The sequence below is a fragment of the Symphalangus syndactylus genome, chromosome 3 (genome assembly GCF_028878055.3).
Source record: "Symphalangus syndactylus isolate Jambi chromosome 3, NHGRI_mSymSyn1-v2.1_pri, whole genome shotgun sequence".
Lineage (NCBI taxonomy): Eukaryota > Metazoa > Chordata > Mammalia > Primates > Hylobatidae > Symphalangus > Symphalangus syndactylus.
In genome coordinates this window covers 113,407,199-113,433,859 of record NC_072425.2, presented here as the reverse complement: position 1 = coordinate 113,433,859, position 26,661 = coordinate 113,407,199, and the positions used below count along the sequence as shown (strand labels likewise).

At 35.1% G+C, this 26,661-nt stretch overlaps 2 protein-coding genes across 13 annotated transcripts in view; one reads left to right on the top strand and one right to left on the bottom strand.

Annotated features, from left to right (window-relative positions):
• RUNDC3B (RUN domain containing 3B) overlaps positions 1-26,661 on the top strand; it is a 206,080-nt gene that overhangs the window by 16,717 nt on the left and 162,702 nt on the right. For 9 of the 12 annotated variants that reach the window (XM_055272827.2, XM_055272825.2, XM_055272829.2 and 6 more), the window contains exon 2: positions 6,052-6,167. The exons of 1 other annotated variant lie outside the window; for it this stretch is intronic. In XM_055272827.2, the coding sequence (XP_055128802.1) occupies positions 6,052-6,167 (116 nt within the window). Of the gene's footprint in view, positions 1-6,051; positions 6,168-7,962; positions 14,463-26,661 lie in introns of those variants that run through there. 2 more of the 12 variants (XM_063636423.1, XM_063636422.1) reach the window with 2 other exon arrangements.
• The window catches only part of ABCB1 (ATP binding cassette subfamily B member 1), a 220,939-nt gene that overhangs the window by 144,620 nt on the left and 49,658 nt on the right, over positions 1-26,661 (bottom strand). The window lies entirely within an intron of this gene.

Here is a 26,661-nt window from a genome sequence, read left to right as displayed (position 1 = left end):
AAGGTTTTAGTCACAATCATTCTTTCTTTTGAGACGGAATTTTGCTCTTGTTGCTCAGGCCGGAGTGCAGTGGCACGATCTCGGATCACTGCAACCTCCACCTCCTGGGTTCAAGTGATTCTCCTACCTCAGCCTCTTGAGTAGCTGAGATTACAGGCATGCACCACCACACTCAGCTAATTTTTTGTATTTTTAGTAGAGACGGGGTTTCATCATGTTGGCCAGGCAGGTCTTGAACTCCTGACCTCAGGTTGTCCACCTGCCTCGGCCTCCCAAACTGCGGGGATTACAGGCTTGAGCCACCACGCCCAGCCCATTCTTTCTTATTTCTAAGCTAACAAAAATTTCCTTGGACTTTGAAGGTGGGAAAGAGAATCTTTTTAAATAGAGACATTTCAAAAACTGCATTTCAAAATCTTAATTATAAGTCTCTTTTATGTAAACTTTCGATTTTTAATTTTTATGTAAAAGCTGTTACGCTTGATTTGATATTTTTAGACATTCATCAAATTGTCATTTCATTGTTTAAAAATCATTCCTTTTTAGGAAACAGATGACTAATATTAATGTCATCATTATCAGGAAATAGCTCAGCATCTGTGTGATATTTCTTAGATACATTAAAATTCTTTTTACAGGTTTGATTTTTATAGCACATCTTAGTTACTGTGTTATGGAGGACAGATTCTCATTACTCTGGTATATATTCATGACTAGCTATATATTTTAGAGAAGTGAGTATTGACTGGGAAGAATCAGTTAGCTGAAAGTGAAGCATAGACTCTAAGGGACTGATTTGCCTTCTGAAATTTTGGGTTGTGTTGGAGGGAGGAGAGCAGGATATGAATGATGAAGCAAAGCTGGAGAACATTGTTTTTCTTCATTACTGATTTTGATATAATAGAAATTTTTGTAGTGCTTTCTCACCCTTAAATGTCTTTATGCTTGAAAATCATAGAAATTGTGTCTCGGGATATGCTTTGGGATATTTGGACTTTGCTTTTGTTTTAGTTTTTAGTTAGCTGTTGAGTTTAAAGTAATTTAGTGCTCTGTATTTGACATTTTATATTTTTATGACACAGATAGTATCTTCTGTAGGAACGTAACCTACGGGTAATGTAGAAAAATATTTGTGCATTTTGTTGACTACTGATTGATCCATATAGGTCTCTTGATGATATGAAAATATATGCACTAATAGCCATGGCTTTTTCTTCCCACTACATTTTACAAAGTAAATAGTTTGTTAGGTAATTTAGTGTTATTCCTGGACAACATAGTGACTACAATCTTATCAGACTGTTAAAGGTGGAAATTGAGTTCTAACCTAGATTTTTATTTTTGATGAATTAAGCACTTTGTTAATTTTGTTTTCAAATATAAATTTTGGTTTATTTTATGAAGGTGCATTACTATCTTAAATGGCATAATTTTTACAAGCAGTAGATTATTCCTTCCTTGAGCAGTGTGGTTGCAGAGTTAGCTTTCTTATTCCATTCTACTGAATGAAGATTAGAGAAATACATTCAGAAATTTCCTTCTATTCAGGTCAAAGGTGGAGGTGGAGATTGTGTGCTTTTTATTTATCCTTTAGAAACATTCTCATTTCCTTTTCCTAAACATTGTACTTATTATTTCTTATTAAATGTTTGCCAAGGATTGGCAGCATTATTCTCATGTATTGTCACTGAGATGGACATAGGAAATAAAAGTTTTCAAGTCCCTTTTAAATATGTTTTCTCTTTATCTTTTTGTTTCTATCCATTTACTATGCGTTACATCTGGCATTTGTCTAACTTGACTATCCGTTAGGTACAAGAAACTAACTTTATCAGTGTTACTTCCTATATGTTATTTCCCGTTATTGCATGATAATTTACTCCATTGAGCTCCAGTTGCTGTTGTAGATAATACTATGTAGTCGAACATTAATCTATCTCAGCATTTCTCAATCAGGGTTCATCTGAATCAAAGAAGACTGAAAATTATTTGAGTGATTATATTTTCCATTATCCCAAATATATGTAATGGTATATAATTTGTATCATTCTCATTTCATAGGAGAGTTATTTCATTACACACCAAGAATGCCATAGGGTGGCATTTCTGAAAGTGTACTTCTGGACCCAGATGCTTTCAGAGGTCCACAAAGTCAAAATTATTTTCTTAAGTATTCTAAAACATTATTTGCCTTTTAAAATTTCCATTCTCTTTTGTTGTTGTTGTTATTGTCATTTTCTTTGTCTTTTTTATTAAAGATTCCCATTTTCTAAGCAGTGTATGCTGGAGTTTTCCAGAAGCTACATAATGTGTGCTATTATAGCTTGAATTTGCAGTAATATAATCTAATTGTCTTCTATTAAACACATTAAAGATATTTGCAAACATGTAAACAGTGCTATTCTTGCTACATTTTTCTTTTGGAAAATACAATTTTCATAAAAATATATTTTTATGCAACATGTAATGAATTTATTTTGTTTATAATTAGTAAATAAATACAGGCAGTTCTTACTTTGCATGGTTCCAGTATTTCATAATTTAGTTAAGTAACATCAGTCCTACAATAACATGGTTTCAATTTGAATTACCATTGTAATTCAGCTGTGAGTAGTTGCATAAAATACACATTTTGCCACTAGCTCTTTAGTCCACAAACCATTACATAACTAACAAATACACATCATAATCAGACACCAATAATATCACTTCTTTCAAAGTCTGTCTAGGATTGATCCCTATGCATCTGAAAATGGATAATCAAAGAGTAAATTGGCCAACTTGCAGAGATTAAAGTACAGAAAAGAAATGGAAAACGATAGGCCGGGCACGGTGGCTCACGCCTGTAATCCCAGCACTTTGGGAGGCCGAGGCGGGTGGATCATGAGGTCAGGAAATCGAGACCATCCTGGCTAACATGGTGAAACCCCGTCTCTACTAAAAAATACAAAAAATTAGCTGGGCTTGGTGGTGGGCGCCTGTAGTCCTAGCTACTACTCAGGAGCCTGAGGCAGGAGAATGGCGTGAACCGGGGAGGCATAGCTTACAGTGAGCCAAGATCGCACCATTGCATTCCAGCCTGGTTGACAGACTGAGACTCTGTCTCAAAAAAAAAAAAAAAAAAAAAAGAAAAAAAAAAAAAAAAAGAAATGGAAAATGATAATGCTCAAAGTGAGATTTGTGTGAATATAAAGGGAGTTACAGAAGAAATCGTTGATCATGGGAATGTGCACATTTCTCCTGTTTAAGAGAATCTAGATATGCAGCCAAAGGAACTTAGTGGAGGCAAATGTTATATAAAAATGAGGAAAGTGGTTGCAACAGAAAGGATGAAAATGTCCCAGAGGAAGTGACACTGACAGAACACTTCACATTAAAGGGCTTCTCAGAGGTATTTCACAGCATTGAAAGTGTAAAGGAAAACATATTGGAAGCTAGTTCAAGAAATATGGCAGTTTGCCAAAAGACAAAAAAAAGAGGCTTACACTATATCTTAAGTTGTACTAAATGAGAAGAATGAGGCAAGCACTGTTCAGACTACTCTTCATAAGTTTCTTACAGAGAAGTAAAACACTTGAATTCTCAGTGTTTCTAATGTTTTCAAGTATAGTGTACTAAATAAATCTGTTTTAGTATTTTTTATTTCCCGATATAACTGGTTGTAAGAAAGTTTTTAATGTTTTGACAAAAATTTATAAAGGTCACAGGAAAATTATAATTTTTAATTAATTATAAAGATTATTTTGCATGGTTTCAACTTGCAGAGTTACTGTTATGGTCCTGTACTGCTGTGCTAAGTGAGGACTGTCTGTATTTAAAATCTTTTAGTTCAATTTCTAATATGGTAAATACTAGATATAACCTATATAAACAAATCTTTCTATATTTCCCTTTATGCCTGTCTCCTGTATCTTCTGTCCTGATTGAATAGCATAACTATCAAGAGTAAAACCTAAAAAAAAGCTTGTGTCTGGGCACGGTGGCTCACGCTTGTAATCCCAGCACTTTGGGAGGCCGAGGCAGGCGGATCACGAGGTCAGGAGATCGAGACCACGGTGAAACCCCGTCTCTACTAAAAATACAAAAAAATTAGCCGGGCGTGGTGGCGGGTGCCTGTAGTCCCAGCTACTCGGAGAGGCTGAGGCAGGAGAATGGCGTGAACCCGGGAGGCGGAGCTTGCAGTGAGCCAAGATTGCACCACTGCACTCCAGCCTGGGCGACAGAGCGAGACTCCGTCTCAAAAAAAAAAAAAAAAAAAGCTTGTACTCTTTTATCTCCTTTATAGTTCTTATTTCTAATCCTTTAACAGCTCCCCTTATCTTCTTGATTCCCCACTGTCTTAGGCACTTATATACCATCCTTCATAGGATATGACTATAAAGAGCATGAGGGAGTTGTTTGAGGTGACAGGACTGTTTTGTATCCTGATTTTGATGGTGGTTATATGAATCTACACATGTTAAAACCCATAAACTATATGTTGGGTCTTGCCATGATAGGACATTTAAACATTTATTTACCATTCTTTCAAAATAGAGCTTACAAATAAATCAACAGGTACATGAGTACAACATTCAAATCATTGTCCTAGGTGCTGAGAGATACATAGTTCAGAAAGCATGTTTCTGCCTGAAGGAATTGTGTTCTAATAAGATAAAGATTGAAAACACAAATGATAGCAGTAAGATAAATTGTAATTGTCTCTTAAGGGAAATAAATACAAATAAAATGTTTGTTTGTGCTAGGAATATGCAGGTGGATAATTCTCCATTGAGAAGATGACATTTGAGTTGAGACTTGGAAAATACGTTGACTTTTGACAGTCAAAAATAGAGACAAGGGGCATTCTGATAAGGAAAAATATAGTACACTTTACAGATTTGCAGGTTTTGCTATTTATAAGCTCATTAAAACTTTGGATGTTGAAATGATTTGTCTGTGACCCCATCCAAATCTCATCTTGAATTGTAGCTCCCATAATTCCTATGTGTTGTGGGAGGGACCCAGTGGTAGGTAATTGAATAATGGGGGCGGGCCTTTCCCATGCTGTTCTTGTAGTGGTGAATAAGTCTCACAAGATTTGATAGTTTTATAAAGGAGAGTTCCCTTACACATGCTCTCTTGCCTGCTGCCATGTAAGACAACCCTTTACTCTTCCTTCATCTTCTGCCATGATTGTGAGGCCTCCCCAGCCATGTAGAACTATGAGTCAATTAAATCTCTTTCCTTTGTAAATTACTCAGTCACGGGTAAGTCTTTATTAGCAGTGTGAAAACAGACTAATACAGACATATTCTTCTCATTAATGCTCACATCGTATTTTATTCTATTTTGTGCTCAGAAACTCTCAAAAGCATTTGAGTCTGCAGCTCAAATTTCTTACAAGTAGTAGTATTGTTTTTGAGTATTTTGGAGTTAATTTAGTTAGGTCACATTTTGATTTTAATGGGGACAATTAGCTATTTCTAAGTCTTAGTTTTTTCAATAGATACTCTCTTAGTCCTTTCAGGCTGCTTTAACAAATTGCCTTAAACCAGGTAATTTATAAACAGAAATTTATTGCTCACAGTTCTGCATGCTGGGAAGGCCGAGATCGGGGAACCATCAGATTGGGTGTCTGGTGAGAGCCCATTCCTCATAGATGACACCTTCTGTGTGTCTTTACATGGCAGAAGAGGCAAACAAGTTCCCTCAGGCCTCTTTTATAAGAGTACTAATTCTGTACATGAAAGCTCTGCCCTCATTATCTAATCACCTCCCAAAGGCTCTAACCCTTAATACTATTGCTTTGGGGATTAGGTATCAACATATGAATTTTGGGAGTACACAAACATTCTGACCAGAGGAGATAGGAAATATATCAATAAAAAGACTCCTCTTTCTGTAAAAATTTCCATTTACAGAGTAAATTTGAATAAATGGGCTTTTTCAGAAGTTATACTCTTATAAAATATTTTTACAATTCTTCCCAAATTGCCTTCCTCCCATTTTTTTCATACTTAGGGAATGAATCAACTCTGCCTAAAAGCAACAATAATCTTTTTTTCATAGGTTTTCTGTGAAGACCCTGATTGATCGGTCTTGCTTTGAGACTATTGATGATTCTTCTCCTGAATTTAACAATTTTGCAGCTATTTTGGAACAGATTTTAAGCCACCGGCTAAAAGGTAAAAGAACTAACGTACTATTTATTCTCCCACCAGCTGTCTTTATAATAAGCTTGAAATTTTAGAAATCATACAGTCTGTGTGACTTAGATAGCCAACATTCTACAATGTGAAATGTCAAATCTTTTGGCCTGTGTGACTACGAAAGAGCCTCTGTTCTCAGATTTACACCTATTTCTGGGATGCATTGAAAATGTTGTGTTAATTGCCACATACAAGGAGAAAAGTGACTTTCTGTAAGTAATTAAAATAAAAGCTTAAATTGAAAGGAAGCCCATCCCAAAGGTTACTAGATGGTGTTTTAATCAATTTACAGAGAAGCATTCCAGGCATTCTGTTTATTTGTTTAGCATCTACTTTCTTAAACTTAGGTATCTTTGTAAATGTTTTAGCAGGTAGTAGGTTAAAAAAGAGGTATGTAAGAGACATGCTTGTCTTTGGTTTTCTTAAATCAAAAAGTATACTTACATTAGAAATATAATTCTCAACAATTTAAAGGGGAATGTGGAAGCTATATTCTCTCTGAATTTTAGATTTTTTAAATTAAAAAGATCTATAAAATATAGTTGCTAAAATTCAAGAAGTATTATATAGTATAAATCTTAGCAACAATAAGTACTAACTTTATCACATTAATCCAACTATCTGGTCTTCCTAAAGCAAACTTGATCATCAGATATTTTCACTTAAGTTTTTTATTATCTTTACAATCTTAATGATATAGTTTCACATCAGTAGTAGTAACTTGCTTTGGTAACATAACTTATGAGAATCTCAGGCATAATCTGAAGATTAATTCTATTCTGTACTTTTTGATGCTGAAAGCATCCAGGTTTTAATATAAGTGTTTAAATGAGTTGAGCAGTACTGTGGGCCCAGAGCAAAGGATTAAATTTAAACTACATGGGTGAAAAAATATGAATTCATTTATCCCTCTGCAATTTAAAATGGGGTTCCTAAAATTGCTAATGCTTTTTTCTGTTAAATTTGGTTGTTTTGCATTTTAAAAGGGTTTTTTTTTCTCCTTTTTGCTGTTCTGTGTTTCCTAAATTTTCTGCCATTAATGTTACCTTTTATAAGAAAATAAAATTTTTATAAAAGCAAAGGATATGGAAGTATTTTGAGATATTATTAGATACTATATTATGTGATGATCGTATTTTTAAATTTTATACATAAATTTATAAACAATGCCTGACTAAAAAGCATATGGAATAGAATAGACTCTGATGTACCTTGATGTTCGTGAGAATTTTACCTTAAAACCTAATTCCCTTGATCTGGTATACCATTTAGCATATGATTCTCTCACAAAAACTATCAATAGAAAACTATCAATAGCAAATGAACAGTAAGGCTATGTTGAGACTCCCATGCCAAGTGGTTGGGCAGACTCACTACTATGTAAGTGGATGCCTCCTGCACACCAATCTGCCGTCTTCTGAGTTGTGCTTCAGCAAAATATAGATCACACCCCTTCAGAATTATTTCTAAACAATCAAATCCATTAATGTTATTTCTGAATAATACTATAATGAAAATAGAATCCCCAGGTGATTTATGGATAAGAATTCTACTTGTGTGACTAAGATATAGTAAGAAAGCTGATACAGCAAGATTTGTGTTAATTTTTTAAGCTAGGTAAGTTAATTTAAAAATTTCTATCAATTGACTCTTGTGGTCACTGATATATATATATATATATATATATATATATATATATATATTAGGAAGTATGAAATAATTAACTTTTGAGATGAGGTATTTTAAAGATGTAAGCATCCGGGACTTTCATATATTATTTCCTATTTTTTGGTATTTTAATATATAACTAATTGCTTTTACTTTTGGAGAAGTCATATGATTATTTTGATAGTACACTCTTCACTTATGATTTAGTTATATAGCAACTAATTTTTCCAGTGTTTTCCTTTATAGAAGTACAAATTAAAATTTTATAACTTTGTGTGTTTCTAAGATCTACTTTTCTACAACTACTGGTTATTTTTGAAGTAAAAGGACATTTGTTTTCAACATTAAACTTTTCCAGAGAAAGATAAAATCTCCCCTAGACACAGTATAGGCTGTGCTGATACAGGCAAAGTGAAGAGCTGAGACAGTTACTTTACTCTAAAAGCCCCATTATTGAAGAAAAGAAGGCTTTTAAAATCATATATATTAATCTTATTTGCAGCAATCTCTCAATAAGATGTTGATCTTACTTTCCTAGGATATAGCTGAGAAATAGGAATTAATAACCATATTAGAATTGAAAGAGATCTTCGTTCAGGTCCTTCAGTAATTTTTGAACTTTTATTTATTTATTTAAAACATAATCTCTCCACCCTAACCCTACCACTCCTAATAAAAGCCACTGCAAAAGCTGGACAAATATGTAGAACATTTTGTTGAAGCCAGGATGGAGAAGTTAGGCATTTTGCCTGCTCAGCAACAATTGCAACCTATTCAAAACTCCATAGTACCACTTCAGGTAGCGCAAAGGATCACAGATTGAGAAGCACTACTGTTTTCTAGCCTCTTTCCTGCTGAAGCAACCTACTCAACAGTATTTCTAACAGGGGAATATATAGTCTTTGCCTTAACACTTCTGATCTCTGAGAACTAAATAAAGCAGTCCATCACGTTATTGGACAGGTTAGATTATTTGAAAATTCTTATGTATATGAAACCAACCTATCATACTGTGCTTTGGACTTTTCTCTGCTACTTTTTTTTCAAATGCGAGCCTAATACCAATAAATATTAAAATATAGCTATTTTATAATCCTTTTCCCAAGTTCCCTCTTTTATTTCTCCCAGGTAAGGTATCCTTAGTTTCTTTAATCTTCTGGAACCACCACAGTCTTACTTAGTATTCTGGCTTACCACTGATTTGTTAGTATTGCTCTTAAAAATCTGGTTCTTAGAGCTGAGTAAAGTGCTTCAGATAGGCTAAACCCTGTATTAGTCAGAATTTAAGATTACATAGACTTTTGGTTCACATTGACATTGAGGCTGAGTAAAATCCCAAGGCTTTTAAAAAATTGAACTATAGCTTATATTTTATTTCTCTAAATTAGTTTGCCTGAGCTGAAGTTTGATAGAGATAAATGCAGTATTTTTTTTCCTTCTTTATCCACTTCAGAGATAAGGATACAAGTAAGTGGAAAGATATATGTGTTCATTGATTGAAAAATTAATATTGTTAAAATGTTTGTATTAACAATGTACCCAACGTAATCTACAGGTTCACTGAAATCTCTACCAAAATTTCAGGGTCATTTTTCACAGAAATAAAAAAGACAATCCTGAAAATTAATATGGAACCACAAAAGACCCTGATCAAAGCAATCTTGAGCAAAAAGAACAAAGCTGGAGGCATCAAAATACTTGACTTCAAAATATACTGCAATGCTGTATTAGTTAAAACAGGATGTTACTAGCATAAAAACAGACAAACTAATAGAATAGAATAGAGAACCCACAAATAAATCCATGCATTTATGGTCTATTAATTTTCAACAAAAGTGCCAAAACACACACTAGGGAAAGGACAGTCTCTTTAATAAAGGGTGTTGAGACAACTGGTTAGCCACATGTAGAAGAATGAAATTAGACCCTTCACACTACAGAAGAAAATCAACTCAAAATGTATTAAATGTAAGATCTATCTACTACAACTGCAAAATTACTAGAAGAAAACATAGGGAAAAAGCTCCATGACATTGATCTGGGTGATGACATTTTTGGATTTGACACCACAAGCACAGGCAACTAAAGGAAAATAAGTGGAATTACATCAAACTAAATTACATCTTCAGAGTAAAGAGACAATTTACAAAAAGGGAAGAAATATTTAAAAACCACACATTGGATAAGGGGCTAATATCCAAAATATATAAGGAACTCAAACAAATCAATAGTAAGAAAATAAATAGCCTGATTTAGGCAAAGAACCTGAATAGACATTCCCAAATAAGACATGCAAATGGCCAACAGGTATATAAAAAGGTGCTCAAAATCACTATACAGCAAATAAATGAAAATTAAAGCCATATTGAGATATCCCCTCGTTAGAATGCATATTATCAAACAGCCGAAGGATAACAAGTGCTGGAGAAGATGTGGAGAAAAGAGAACCCTTGCAGTAGGAATGTAAATTTAGAACAGCCATTACAGAAAACATAATGGAGGTTCCTCAAAAAAATAAAAATAGAACTGCCATTAGTCTTCTATGTGATTAAATAAAAATAAAAATAGAACTGCCATGAAAACCAGCAATCCCACTTCTAGGTACATAGCCAAGGAAATGTAATCAGTGTCTCGAAGAGTTACCTCTACTCTCATGTTCGTTGCAGGATTATTCACACTAGCCAAGATGAGGACTCAACCTAATTGTCCATCTACTGATGAGTTGATAAAAAAAAAAAAGTTGCATATATAAACAATGGAATGCTATTCAGCCTTTAAGAGGAAGAAAATCCTGTCATTTGTGACAACATGGATGACCCAGAAGACATTATGTTGAGTGAAATAAACCAGACACATAAAGACAAATACTGCATGACTTCCTTATACATGGCATCTAAAAAAGTTGAACTCATAGAAGTAGAGAGTAGAATGGTGGTTACCATGTGCTGGAAGGAGAGGGATCTGAGAGATGTTGGTTAAAGGATATAAAAATTCAGTTAAATAGGAATAAGTTCAAGAGATCTATTATACAAAATGTTGACTATAGTTAAAGTGTATTGGATATTTGAAAATTCCTAAAAGAGCATATTTTCAGTGTTCTCACCAAAAAATGATAAGTATGTGAGGGCTATGGTTTAAATGTGTCCCCTCAAATTCATATGCTGGAAACTTAACCCCCTGTCCAACAGTGTTGGGAAGTGTGGCTTTTTGGGAGGTGTTCTTAGCTCATAAGGGCAGAGCCCTCATGAATGGATTAATACCTCTATAAAAGGCCTTGACAGTGGGAGTTTGTCCTTTTTTGCCATTTTGCTTTCTGCCATTTGGAGACACAACATTCCTTCACTCTAGAGGTTGTAGTGTTCAAGGTACCACCTTGGAAGCAGAGACAGGACCCTCACTAGACCCCAAATCTGATGATGCTTTGTTCTTGGACTTCTCAGCCTCTAGAACTATTAGAAATAAATTTCAGTTCTCTATAAATGACCCAGTTTCAGGTATTGTTATAGCAATACAAAAATGGACTAAGAAAGTAAGGTAATACATATGTTAATTTGTTAATTAGTACAATTTAGCCATTCCACAATATATACAAATTTCAAAACATGTCCATCATATATACAATTTGTATTTGCCAATTTAAAAAATTTTAAATAATTTTTAAAAAGAAAAAATACAGTTATAAGTTTATTCAAAGAAAAAAGAAGAAAGAAGAGACTAACCAGTGAAGCTAAAAAAGATGGTATGCATTAGTAGTATTAAGAAATCTTAGGAATTGGTTGGATGTGGGTAGGAGAAAGCTGAGGACTGGAAAGATGCAGAGATTCCAGTCTGGATGTGGTCATTACCCAGGGTGACTGAAAAAGAACATGTTTAGGAAAAGAGAAAATATCAAGGTTTGTTTTGGACACTTGAGAAAAAATGATAGGAGAAGAAAGAGAAAGCAAGGGAAGAGAAAAGGGGAGGAGGAAAATAGAATAAAGAAGAGAAAGAAGTTAGAGGATACTCATTTTCCAAAACAGAGTTAGATTTAGTCTAAGTTGGTAGACTTAATTGGTAGTTTAAAAAAACCTAATTATTTAATTTCATTTATAGAGGAAAATCAATTGATTTGTTTTTTAACTTGTCAGTTCTATTATAGTTCACCACTATTTTTCTTCTAAACTTATTTATCCATCACTAAGCTACTTAAATTTCAAGTTACTTATTCAAAAACATAATGTAATGGGTCACTATAAATGCATTTTTTTCATTTATTTATTCAACTATATTTATTGAGTATCTACTATATGCCTAGCACTGTTGTAAGCGCTGGGCATACAGTAGGGAATTAAACAAAAATCCCTGCCCTCATTCATAGCTTCTATCATATCAAATGGTGGGAGGGAAATGCAATTTAGGAAGACTTCTACCTCTGGAAAGATTAACGTGACATACTTTCCCTTATTTCTCTCACTAAGTACAATAATAAAACCTGGGCATTATACATAAAACAAACACAAAAAGACTCTGAAAGGTAGAGAGTAGAAGAAAGACTGATTAAGGACACTAGAACCTTAGGAATGACACAGTAGTGGGTTGCCTGGACTTACTTTTTACCTCATATATCCCAGACTGGGTGTTGGATAAGCCAGGAACCTGCAAATTTCAACAGGCAAAGGGAAAAAAACAACAACAATGAAAACCTCTCCGCAAGATACTATTCTCTCTAGCCAAAGGAGCAGAGAAAGAACAGCCTAGCAAGACAGAAAACTTTTCAGCAGTATCTGCTCTACTTTAAACATCACACAAAAAAACCGTAGTACCACCTACCCTTAAAAAAGGCTGAATGGGAAGCTTAGAATTCCACCCTCCTGAGGCTATAACAAAGTGTCCCAGTACCACCATTAGGGTGGTATCAGAGAAGGCCAGAGAGATAAGATTTCTTCCCTCTTGGCTGGTCAAAAACTCTCTCTCTCTTCCCCAACACCCCCCTTCCCACAATGTTGATGGAACACCACACTGTGGAGCCTAGGCTGCCATCTTCATCCAAAAGTAATGTGCTGGTTCCTGGCCATACTGGAGTGGGGTCAGAAGAGGCCTGTTAGAGAGTTATGTCTTTCACTGTCACCCAGTGGTAAGGAGGCCACCCCAAGTACCAGGCCAATGGAAACTATGTGGGAAGCCTGGACTCCAAGTCCCACACAGTAGTAATGAGGATGCCCTTATTGGGTGTCAATGGAAGCCAATTGGGAAACTTGAACTTCATCCTCCACTTGGCAATAATGAAGCAATGCCCCCCTCCCACCTTCCCCTGTGGGAGCAGTGTCACAAAAAGCTAGTTAAAACAGAAGGTTTAAAATAAGATCCAGAGTCTCATAACATAATATGAATATGTCCAGCTTTCCATTGAAACCATTTGTCATACCAAGAACCAGGAAGATCTCAGATTGCATAATAAAAGATAGTCAATAGATGTCAACACTGAGATGACAGAGGTGTTAGAATCGCTGACAAAGATTTTAAAGCATCCATGATTAAAATACTTTGAGCAATACATGTGAGAAACAAATGAAAAAGTAGAAATCCACAGCAAAGAAATGGAAGATGCAAAGAAGACCAAAATGGAAATTTGGTGCTGAAAAAATATGAAACTGAAAAAGTTCAGTGGATGGACCCAACAGGAAAATGGGAGTTACAGGGGAAAGAACCAGTGAACTGAAAGACAAAGCAATAGAAATTTCCTAATCTGAACAACAGAGAGAATTAGACTTGTTAAAAAATGAACAGAGCTTCAGGGACCTGTGGGACAATAACAAAAGATGACACCTGTCAGAATTCTTGAAGGAGAGAAGAAAGAAGGTGGGACTGAAAAAGTACTCAACAGCTGAAAATTTCCCAAAGTTAGTAAGAGACATAAGCAAACAGATTCAAGAAACAGAGCAAACCACAAATAGGAAAAATTCAAAGAAATTGATGCCAAAGGCACGATAATGAAACCAATAAATAAAGACAAAGAAAAAATGTTGCAAATAGAGAAAAATGACAACTTGCCTACAAGTAAAAAACAATTGAATGACAGTAGATTTCTGATCAGAAACCATGGAGGCCAGGAGGAAGTGGTAAAACGTATTTCAGGTGCTGAAAGATAAATGTCAACACAGCAGAATTATTCTTCAGCAATGAAGGAAACATTAAGACCTTCTCACAGGAAAGACAACTAAGGAAATGTGTTGCTGGCAGACTTACCCTCAAATAATGGTTAAAGAACATTCGTTAAGCAGAAAGGAAATGATAAAAGAAAGAATTTTAGGCTGGGAGGCCAAGGCAAGCAGATCACTTGAGTTCAAGACCAGCCTGGGCAACATGGCAAAACCCTGTCTCTACAAAAAATACAAAAAATTAGCCAGACATGGTGATATGCGTCTGTGGGTCCCACCTATTTGGGTGGCTGAGGTGGGAGGATCACTTAAGCCCAGGAAGTTGAGGCTGCAGTGAGCTGTGATTGTGCCATCATGCCACTGCAGTCCAGCCTGGGCAATAGAATGAGACCCTGTCTCAAAACAAACAAACAACAACAAAACTTTGGAATAACAGGAAGAAAGGATACAGTAAACAAGAATATGGGTAAATACATTAGGCTTTCCATTTTACTTTTAGTTTTCTGTTTGTTCCCCCTGTTCTTGGTTTCTCTGTTTTCTTTTTTCTGTCTTCTAGGGGGCTGTTTGAATACTTTTTAGAATTCCATTTTTATTTACATGTTTTTTAGTGTATCTCTTTGTATAGATTTTTCAGTGGTTGCAGTATTATATTATACCAGTCTACTGGTATCATTTTCCAGTGTGAAGTTTAAAAATCTTACCTTTCTTTATGTCCCTTTATTCTACCCTGTGTGTATAGCATAGTTGTTTTAAATATTTCCTCTACATACATATAGGACCACATTAGACAGTGTTATAATTTTTTTCTCCACCACCAAAGATAATTTAGAACACTCAAGAGGAGAAGGATAAAGCAAGTTTGTTGTTCCTGTATTTATAGTGTAGATACAGTTTGCTAATTTGTCTAGCACACAGTCCGGGGTATAAGAGGTAGAAAGAAACCCAGGGAACTTACTGCTGTGTCATTCTCTGGTTTCTGAGGTTTCTAGCCAGTCTTCCTTTTTATCTCCACCTTCAGAATCTTTTAATGTTTGTTTTCATAAAATAGCCAGAGTTTTTAGTTGTATTTAGCAGGAGGAAAATACATCTACTTAATTTTGTTCTATCCCAGAAGTTGCCTTTATTTTTTAATGTGAAGAATTACATCAATTGTTTTTCTCATGTTAAATCACCTAAATATTCTTAGGATAAATCCAACTTGAGCCTCATATATTGTTTTAATCTACTTTGCCAGATTTAGGATTTAGGTTTGATAACATTTTAGACGTTTGGGTTCTGTGTTTATGAGTAAAATTAGTCTGTTTTTTGCTTTTTTGGGTTTTGTTCTCAAGGTTATCCTAGCCTCAAAAGATGCGTTGTAGGTGTTTTGTCTTTTTTTCATTCTTTGAGAGAATTTTGCGTAAGTTTGGAATCATGATCTATTAGGTAGAAGTTACCAGTAAAAACTCTCTGGGTCAAATGGTGAGTGTGAGTGAGTGTATATGTGTGTGTACATGCACTTCAACTACTAATTCACTTTATGCTTTCAGCTCTATTCAGGTTGTTGATTTCTTTGATGTTATTCTATTTTGTATTCTCCTTAAAGTTGTCAATGTCTTCTATCCCATATACTCTCAATTTTAAAATCTCTAGTTAGTTGTAGTATTTCCTTTAATGTGACACTTAAAGTAGATGAATTCAGCTGAATGGTTTTTAAAAATTAAAGCTCTCTAAAGAGATGTAAAGTCTAAAACTTTTTTAGTTCTTTGTTTTTATTTTATGATCATTAGTTCCTTTTTCTTTTTTTCTTAACTAGTATTGCCAGAGATTTGTCTGTTTTGTTAGTCTTTCAAATAACTAATTTATGGCTTTGCTGATCATTTATATTAATAGCATTATTGTTTCCTCTGTTATATCTTCTTTGGCTCTATTATATTTATGTTGGACTCTTAGCAGATTAATTTTCAAATTTTTCCTCCAACTACTGGTTTGGCTATATTTATGTTTGAGTAATGTAATATTTTCATTAATACTCATTTTTAAGTAATTTCTACTTGTTCTGATCATTTCTTTGTCTTATGAGTAATTTGGAAGTTTTTTTTATGTTTCTGAAAATAAGAGATTTTACCTTTTCATATTTACTTCTATGTTAATTGAGTTATAGTCAGAATTTGGTTTGTATGGGAGATTTTGTTGAAATTTGTAAGACTTACTTAAGGGCCTAGTTTATAGTTACTTTAATAAATGTCCCATCTTGAGAAGAAGATGTATTCTTAATTGTTGATTATCTTTTTTCAAATGTTATTTACATTTTTTGGCTTTATTTATTGATATTAGATATTTTAAATGATTTATTCTGATGGATTTCATTTTTAAAATTTTTAATTTTACGGGTACATAGTAGGTGTATATATTATGGAGTACATGAGATGTTTTTTACAGGCACACAATGTGTAATAATCACATCAGCATAAATAGGGTATCCACCACTTCAAGCATTCTTTTTTTTGCATTACAAACAATTCAATTATACTCTTTTAGTTATTTTTAAATGTGCAATAAGTTATTGTTAACTGTAGTCACCCTGTTGTGTGATCAAATACTAGATCTTATTAATTCTATCTAACTATATTTTTGTACCCATTAACCATCCCCAGTAACTGCCCCCCACCTTCACTACCCTCCCCAGCCTCTGGTAACCGTTATTTTACTCTCTATCTCTATAAGTTTAACTGTTTTTAATTTTTAGTTCCCACAAATAAGTGAAAATGAGCAAAGTTTGTCTTTCTGTGCCTGTCTTTTGTCACTTAACATAATGTCCTCCAGTTCCATCCATGTTTTTGCAAATGATAGGATCTCATTTTTTTATGGCTGAATAGTACTCCCTTGTGTATATTTACCACATTTTCTTTATTCATTTGTCTGTTTCTTCCAAGTCTTGGCTATTGTGAATAGTGCTGCAATAAACATTGGAGTGCAGCTATCTCTTCAGTATACTGGTTTCCTTTCTTTTGGGTATATATCTAGCACTGGGATAGCTGGATCATATGGTAGTTTAATTTTAAGTTTTATAAGAAACCTCTATACTTTTCTCCATAGTGGCTGTACTAATTTACATTCCCACCAACAGTGTATAAGAGTTCCCTTTTCTCCACACCTTCACCAGTATTCATTATTGCTTGTCTTTCGGATAAAAGCCATTTTAACTGGAGTGAAATAATATATCATTGTTCTTTTGATTTGCATTTATCTGATGATCAATGATGTTGAGCACCATTTCATATATCTGTTTGCCATTTATAGGTCTTCTTTTGAGAAACATCTATTCTGATCTTTTGCCCATTTTAATTATTAGTTTTTTCCTGTAGAGTTGTTTGAGCACCTTATATATTCTGCTTATTAATCCCTTGTCAGATGAGTAGTCTGCAAATATTTTCTCCCATACTGTGGGTTATCTCTTCACTTTGTTGATTGTTTACTTTGCAGTGCAGAAGCTTTTTAACTTGATGTGATCTCACTTGTCCGTTTTTGCTTTGGTTCCCTGTTCTTATGGGGTGTCAGTCAAGAAATCCCTGCCCAGTCCAATGTCCTGGAGACTTTCCACAATGTTTTCTTTTAATAATTTCACACTTTCAGGTTTTAGATTTAAGTATTTAATCCATTTTGATTTGATTTTTGTATACAGTGAGAGAGAGGGGTCTAGTTTCATTCTTCTGCATATGGATAACCAGTTTTCCCAGCACCATTTATTGAAAAGACTGTCCTTTCCCCAATATACATTTTCAGAATCTTTGTCAAAAATGAGTTAACTGTAGTTTTATGGATTTATGTCTGCATTCTCTATTCTGTTCCATTGGTCTATGTATCTCTTTTTATGCCAGTACCATGGTGTTTTGATTACAATAGCTCTGTAGTATACTTTGAAGTCAGGGAATGTGATTCCTCCAGTTTTGTTTCTTTTGCTCAGGATAGCTTTGGCTATTCTGGGTCTTTGTGGTTCCATATGAATTTTAGGATTGGTTTTTCTATTTCTGTGAAAAATGTCATTGGTATTTTGATAGGGATTGCATTGAATATGTATATTGCTTTGAGTAGTATGGGCATTTTAACAATAGTCTTCCAATTCACTAACATGGAATATCTTTCAATTTTTTTGTGTCCTCTTAAATTTCTGGCGTCAATGTTTTATAGTTTTCATTGTAGAGATCTTTCACTTCTTTGGTAAAGTTTATTTCTAGGTATTTTACTTATAGCAATTATAAATAATAGTACTTGATTTCTTTTTCAGATTGTTCACTGTTGGCATATAGGAAAGCTGCTGACTTTTTGTATGTTGATTTTGTATCCTGCAACTTTACTGAATTTGTTTATCAGTTCTAATAGCTTTTTGATGAATTCTTTAGGTTATCCCAAATATAAGATCATATCATCTGAAAACAAGGATAATTTGACTTTTTCCTTTTCAGTTTGGATGCCCTTTATTTCTTTCTCTTGTCTGTTAATCCCTCTTATTTTATTGTAAATACAAAGTTCTTTTCTACTTAAGCATGACGAGATCTATTCCTTGTGTTTATTATCCATTGACGCTATTAACTAACCATCCCATTGTCCAGTTCAGCTGCATTCTTCCCCTGTTTTCTCTCTATTTCCATCTATCTAGTCAGTACTTATTAAGCTTTCCCTACAGTTGGCTTTTCTTCTACCACTACTGTGTATTATTGAATTCTGTGTTCTTTGTATACATTTTTATTTTCAGTAAATTTCTCAAGAAAACTTCCATTATTTTTCTACTCTATCTTTCTGATACAGCATAGATTTTATTTATCTTTAATCTTTTAAAATACTGTATACTTTTCCACATTATTGCCTTTAAAAGCTACTGTTGAAAAATCTTACTGAACTTAGGATGTTAGACAAGGTAGAGTAAGTCCAATAATAACCTAACTCTCTGAGTGTTCTTAGAGTACTGTAACAAAATACTACATACTGAGAGGCTTAAGTAACAGAAATTTATTTCTCAGTTCTGGAGGATGGGAAGTCCAAGATCAAGATATTGGCTGATTTGCTTTCTGGCAAGCATTCTCCTTCTGGTTTGTAGGTGGTTGGTCGTCTTCTCACTGTGTCCTCACTTGGTGTAGACAGAGAATGAGAGCTCTCTGGTGTCTTTTTGTATGATCCTACTGGATGAAGGCCCCACCCTTATACCTCATTTCACCTTAATTAACTCCTTATAGTGCCTGTCTTGAAATACAGGTATATTGGGGATACAACTTGAACATGTGAATTTTGGAGGCATGCAATTCACTTCATACAGCATTTATCAATGTGTTGTAGCTATTGGCTTACATATTTATATCTTCTAGTCTCTGTGCACTTTGAGGAAAGATGCTGTCATTCACTTTTAAAATAATATTAAATTAAAAATATACAGGATAGCCGGGCATGGTGGCACACTTCTGTAGTCCAAGCTACCCAGGAAGCTGAGGCAGGAGGGTCACTTGAGGCCAGGAGTTTAAGGCTGTAGTACACTATTATAGTACCTGGGGATAGCAGCTGCACTCAAGCCTGGGCAACACAGCAAGATACCATCTCTAAAAAAAAAAAATATAAAATCTAAGGTAAAACCAAAATTACTTTACTTACAAGGAAGCAGGAAAATGTGATCAATTCTCAAAGGAATAAAGATGCTTATTGTGAGATGACCCAGATGTTGGAATAATCAGGCAAAGACATCAAAGCAGCCATTGTAACCCTGCTCCATGATGTAAGGTGTAACTCTTTAATTGAATAGAAAAATGGAAATTCTGAGTAGAGAAATAAAATCTTCAGGAAGAACCATGGAAATTTAAAAATATGATGTCTGAAATAAAACATTCACCAGATGAAGCTCTAAAGCAGAATGGAGATGTTAGAGGTGCGTATGTGAATTTCAGAGTAAATCAATAGAAATGATCCAATCTGAAGAACAGAACAGGAAGAAATTTAAAAATTTATAGCAAAATATATAAGTTTGTGTCATTGGAGTCTTAGAAGGAGAGGAGGAAGAGATTAATACAGAAAATACATTTGACAAAATAATAGCTATAAGTTCCTAGATTGGGGGAAGACAAATTTATAGATTCAAGAAGCTTAGCAAAGCATTTCACAAAATTTAACATCCTTTCTTAATAAAAGTTCTCAACAATAAAATATAGAAGTAATGTACCTCAACATAATAAAGGTCATATATAACAAGCACACAGTAAGCATCATATTAGTGGTAAAAAGCTGAAAGCTCTCTAAGATCAAGAACATGACAAGCGAGTCCATTCCTACCACTTCTACTCAACATCATTCTGGATCTCCTAGCTAGAGCAATTATGCAAGAAAAATAAACAAAAGGTATCCAAGTTAGAACATAAGAAGTTCAATGATCTCTGTTTGCAGATTAAATTATCTTACACGTATAAGACCCTAAATACAAAAAAAAATGGTTAGAATTAATCAGTGAAGTTGTATGATACAAAATCAACATACAAAAATAAGTTACATTTTTATGTACTAAAAATGAACTATCCAAAAATAGAAATTAAGAAAACAGTTCCATTTCCATCAGAAAAGAATAATATACTTAGAAGGAAATTTAGCCAAGAAAGTGAAACCTCTGTACACTGAAAATTACTAAACATTGATTAAATAAATTGAAGAAGACACAAATAAATAGAAATATATCTCATGCTCATGGGTTGGAAGAATTTTTATTGTTAAATGTCCATACTACCCAAAGTGACCTATAGATTCAATGCAATATTTCCTTTTTTAAACTTTTAGGTTCAAGGGTACATGTGCAGGTTTGTCATCTAGGTAAATTGCATTTCATGGGATTTGGTGTACAGATAATTTTATTACCCAGGTAATGAGCATAGTACCTGAAAGGTAGTTTTTTGATCCTCTCCTTCCTCTCACCCTTCACTGTCAAGTAGACCTCAGAGTTTGTTGTTTTCATCCTTCTTTCCATGTGTAGTCAGTGTTTAGCTCCCACTTACAAGTGATAACGTGAGATATTTGGTTTTCTGTTCCTGCATTATTTCACTTAGGAATGATGATCTCCAGCTTGACCCATGTCATTGCAATAGAAATGATCTCATTCTTTTTTATAGCTGTATAGTACTCCATGGCATATATGTATCACATTTTCTTTAGTGCTGCAGTGAACATACGTGTACATGTGTCTTTATGGTAGAATGACTTATATTCCTCTGGGTATATACCCAGTAATGGGATTGCTGGGTCGAATGGTAGTTCTTTTAGCTCTTTGAGGAATTGCCATACTGTCTTCCACAATGACTGATGACTGACCTAATTTACATTTCTAACAGCAGTGTATAAGCATCCCCTTTTCTCTGCAACATCTCCAGCACCTGTTATTTTTGACTTTTTAGTAATAGCCATTCTGACTGGTGTGAGATGGTATCTCATTGTGGTTTTGACTTGCATTTTTCTAATGATCAGTGATACTGAGCTTTCTTTTCATATGCTTGTGGGCTGTGTGTATGCCTCCTTTGAAAAGTGTCTGTTCATGTCTTTTGCCCACATTTTTATGGAGTGGTTTGTTTTTTCCTTGTAAATTTTCTTAAGCTCCTTATAGATGCTGGATATTAGACCATGCCAGATGCATAGTTTATAAATATTTTTTCCCATTCTGTAGGTTGTCTCTTTATGGATAGTTTCCTTTGCTGCACAGAAGCTCTTAAGTTTAATTAGATCCATTTGTCAATTTTTAATTTTGTTGCAGTTGCTTTTGGTTTCTTTTTCATGAAATCTCTGCCCATTCCTATGTCCAGGATGGTATTTCCTATGTAATCTTCCACGGCTTTAATAGTTTGAGGTTTTACATTTAGGTCTTTAATCCATCTTGAGTTTATTTTTGTGTATAGTGTAAGGAAGAGGTCCAGCTTCAATCTTCCGCGTATGGCTATCCAATTTTCCCAGCACCATTTATTGATTAGGGGTATTTTCCCTATTGCTTGTTTTTGTTGTCTTTGTCAAATATCAGATGGTCATAGGTGTGTAGCCTTATTTCTAGGCTCTCTATTCTGTTCCATTGGTCTATGTGCCTGTTTTTGTATCAGTACCATGCTGTTTTGGTCACTGTAGCCTTGTGGTATAGTTTGAAGTCAGGTAATGTGATGCCTCTACCTTTGCTATTTTTGCTTAGGATTGCTTCTGGTTATTTGGGTTCTATTTTGGTTCAATATGAATTTTAAAATGGTTTTTTTCTAGTTCTGTGAAGAATGTCATTGGTAGTTTGATAGGAATAGCATTGAATCTATAAATTTCTTTGGGCAGTATAGCCATTTTAGTGATATTGATTCCTCCTATTCATGAACATGGAATGTTTATCCATTTGTGTCTTCTCTGATTTCTTTGAGCAGGGTTTTGTAATTCTTATTGTAGAGATTTTTCACCTCTCTGGGTAGCTGTATTGCTATGAAGTTTATTCTTTTTCTGGCAGTTGTGAATCGGATTGCTGTTCTGATTTGGCTCTAAGTTTGGCTGTTGTTGGTGTATAGGAATGCAAGTGATTTTTGTACATTGATTTTGTGTCCTGCAACTTTGCTGGAGTTATCAGATGGAGGAACTTTGGGGCCAAGACTATGTTTTTTTTTCTCTAGTTATAGAACCATGTCATCTGCAAACAGGGATAGTTTAACTTTCTCTTTTCCTATTTGGATGTCCTTTGTTTCTCTTGCATGATGGCTCTGGCTAGGACTTCCATTACTATTTTTAGTAGTAGTGGTGAGAGAGGGCATCCTTGTCAGTTTTCAAGGGGAAATGCATCCAGCTTTTGCCCATTCAGTATAAAGTTGGCTGTGGGTTTGTCATAGATGGCTCTTATTATTTTGAAGTCTGTTCCTTCAATACCTAGTTCATTGAGAGTTTTTAACATGAAGCAGTGTTGAATTTTATCAAAGGCCTTTTCTGTGTCTATTGAGATAATCATATAGTTTTTGTCTTTAGTTCTGTTTATGTGATGAATCACGCTTATTGATTTAAGTATGTTGAGCCAACCTTGCATCCTGGGGTTGAAGCCTATTCAATCTTGATGGATTAGCTTTTTGATGTGCTGCTGGATTTGGTTTCCCAGTATTTTGTTGAGGATTTTTGTATTGATGTTCATCAAGGATATTGGCCTGAAGTTTTCTTTTTTTGTTGTGTCTCTTCCAGGTTTGAGTATTAAGATGATGTTGGCCTTATAGAACGAGTTGGGGAGGAGTCCCTCCTCCTCATTTTTTTGGAATTATTTCAGTAGAAATGGTACCAGCTCTCATTTGTATGTCTGGTAGAATTCAGTTATGAATGCATCAGGCCCTTGGCTTTTTTTTTTTGGTAGGCTATTTATTACTGATTTGATTTCAGAGCTCATTATTGGTCTGCTCCGGGAATCAGTTTCTTCCTGGCTCTGTGTTGGAAGAGTGTATACATCCAGGAACTTACTCATCTCTTCTAGGTTTTCTAGTTTGTGTGTGTAGAGGTGTTCATAGTAGTTTCTCTTGGTTGTTTTTGTTTCTTTGGGGTCAGTAGTAACATTCTCTTTGTCATTTCTGATTGTGTTTATTTGGAGCTTTTCTCCCTTCTTCTTTATTAGTCTAACTAGTGGCCTATTTTATTAGTTTTTTCAAAACAACAGCCCTTGGATTAATTGATCTTTTGATTTTTTTTTTGTGTCTCAATTTCCTTCAGTTCAGCTCTGATTTTTATTTCTTGTCTTCCGCTAGTATTGGGGTTGATTTGTTCTTGCCTAATTCTTTCAGTTGTGAAGGTAGGTTGTTAATTTGAGATCTCTCTAACTTTTTGATGTGGGCATTTAGTGCAATGAAGTTCTTTCTTAACACTGCCTTAGCTGTGTCTCAGAGATTCTGGTATGTTGTATTTTTGTTCTCATTATTTTCAAAGAACTTCTTGATTTCTGTCTTAATTTCATTATTTACCCCAAAGCCACTCAAGAGCATGATGTTTAATTTCTGTGTAATTGCATGGTTCTGAATGATTTTCATAGTCTTGGCTTCTATTTTTATTGCTCTGTGATCCAAGAGTGTGTTTGGTATGATTTCAGTTCTTTTACATTTGTTGAGGATTGTTTTATGTCCAATTATTTGGTCAGTTTTAGAGTATGTGCCATGCGGTGAGGAGAAGAATGTATATTCTGGTGTTTTTGGGTGGAGAGTTCTGTAGAGGTCTATCAGAGCCATTTGGTTTAACATTGAGTGTAGATCCTGAATATCTTTGTTAATTGTCTGCCTCAGTGATCTGTTTAATACTGTCTGTGGAGTGTTGAAGTCTCCCACTATTTTTTCCGTGGGAGTTTGTGCCTCTTTGTAGGTCTCTAAGAACTTGCTTTATGAATCTGGGTGCTTGTGTGTTGGGTACATATATATTTAGGGTATTTAGGTTTTATTGTTGAATTGAACCCTTTACCATTAAGTAATGCCCTCTTTCTCTTTTTTGATGTTTGTTTATTTGAAATCTCTTTTGTCTGAATTCAGATTGCAATCCCTGCTTTTTCCTGTTTTCCATTTGCTTAGTAGATTTTTCTTTATCCCTTTATTTTGAGCCTATGAGTGTCATTACATGTGAGATGGGTCTCTTGAACACAGCATACCATTGGGTCTTGCTTTTTTATCCAGCTTGTCACTGTGCCTTTTAAGTGGGGCATTTAGCCCGTTTACATTCAAGGTTAGTATTGATCTGTGTGGATTTGATCCTGTCATTGTCTTGTTAACTGATTATTATGTTGACTTTTTCTGTGGTTGTTTTACAGTGACACTGGTCTGTGTTTAAGCATGTTTTTGTATTAGCTGGTATTGGTCTTTCCTTTCTATATAGTGCTCCTTTCAAAATCTCTTGTAAGGCAAGTCTGGTGGTAATGGATTCCCTCAAGAGTTGTTTATCTGAAAAGGATCTTATTTCTCCTTCACTTGGGAAGCTCACTTTGGCTGTATATGAAATTCTTGGTTGAAGATTTTTTTTCTTTAAGAATGTTGAATATGGGCCCCCAATCTCTTCTGGCTTGTAGGGTTTCAGCTGAGAGGTCCACTGTTAGCCTAATGGGGTTCCCTTTGTAGGTCATGTGCCCTTTCTCTCTAGCTGCCTTTAAAAGTCTTTCTTTCATTTTAACCTTGGAATAGCTGATGATATGTGTTTTGGGGGTGATCTTGTATAGAATCTTTCAGGAGTTCTTTGTATTTTCTGAATTTAACTGTTAGGCCCTATAGCTCAGTTGGGGAAGTTTTCACGGACAATTTCCTGAAATATGTTTTCGAAGTTGTTTGCTTTCTCCCCCTCCCTTTCAGGAATGCCAGTGATTTGTAGATTTGACCTCTTTACATGATCCAATACTTCTCACAGGTTTTGTTTATTCCTTTTTATTCCTCTTTCATTATTTTCATCTGACTTTCTTATTGCAGAGAACTAGTCTTCAGGTGCTGAGATTCTTTTGTTAGCTTGGTTTCTTCTGCTGTCAATACTTGTAATTGCATTGTGAAATTATTGTATTGTGTTATTCAGCTCTGTCAGACCCACTGGGTTCTGTTTTTATACCAGCTATTTCATCCTTCAGCTCCTGTATCACTTTATTGTGATTCTCATTTTCCTTGGATTGGGTTTTGCCATCTTCCTGAGTCTCAGTGATCTTTGTACCTATCCATAGTCTGGATTGTATTTCTGTTATTTCAGCCAGTACAGCCTGATTAAAAACTCTTGTTGGGGAATGGGTGTGGTCATTTGGATGGCATACAATACTCTGACTATTTGAGTTACTGGAGCTCTTGCACTGGTTCTTTCTCATCTCTGTGTGTGGGTGTTCCTTTATCTGCATTGTAGATTAAGTATAGTCAACAGACTTCTCTTTTGGATGTTTTCACCAGGCCAAGGCTTTGTGCAGTGTCTTTATTTGAAGCTGACTTCTTGACTCTGGTTTCAGAGGTGGATACATTAGTGAGGTATTTTTGATGTCAAAGCCTTGGGGTGTGATCCAGCAGGTGGCTTAGGCTTTTTGGTCAGTTGGTAGACTCTTGTTTGGTTGTGTGGCTCCCCTATGTTTCCTCACAATTGCAGCTTTATTTTCTCTCAATGTTCTGAAAGTGTGAGTTTCTCTCCCCCTTAAATGCTGGCTGTAGATTGTGATTTGGTACTTCTGGGCTGCCCACTGCAGCTTTGGGGCAATCTCAGTGTTTATGTTTCTTTCTCAAGTTGGAGGCAGCAGAGAAAGGGATCTTAGTAGTAGTTGTGACTGAGGATCATTTGCTTGTTTCCTGGGGGCTCCAACCCAGAGAGATATAGGTCAGCAGCACCTCAGGGCAATCAGCCCAGAATGGAGGGTCTGTACTGTGGCCCCAAGCCAAGGGTTCCCTGTCTAGTCACAAGCACTGTGGGGTGTGTGAGACCTGTGGGAGACGTACTGGCCTCCTCTCCTTGGGCTGATTACAGCTGGTTGGAGGTGTGGATACGACACTTAGGGTTTTTACTCTCTTATTGGTCCGGCAAGGGCAGATCCACTGCAGAGGCAGTCTCAGAGAGACTTTCAGTTTTCCCTAGAGGCCCTGTCCAGGAAGTTGCCAAGTTGCTACTTGCTCAGTAGCTCTAGTGGGGGGTGACTGGAGACCCAAGCCTGGAAGACCTGTCTGGTGAGGAGATAATGAGAATGG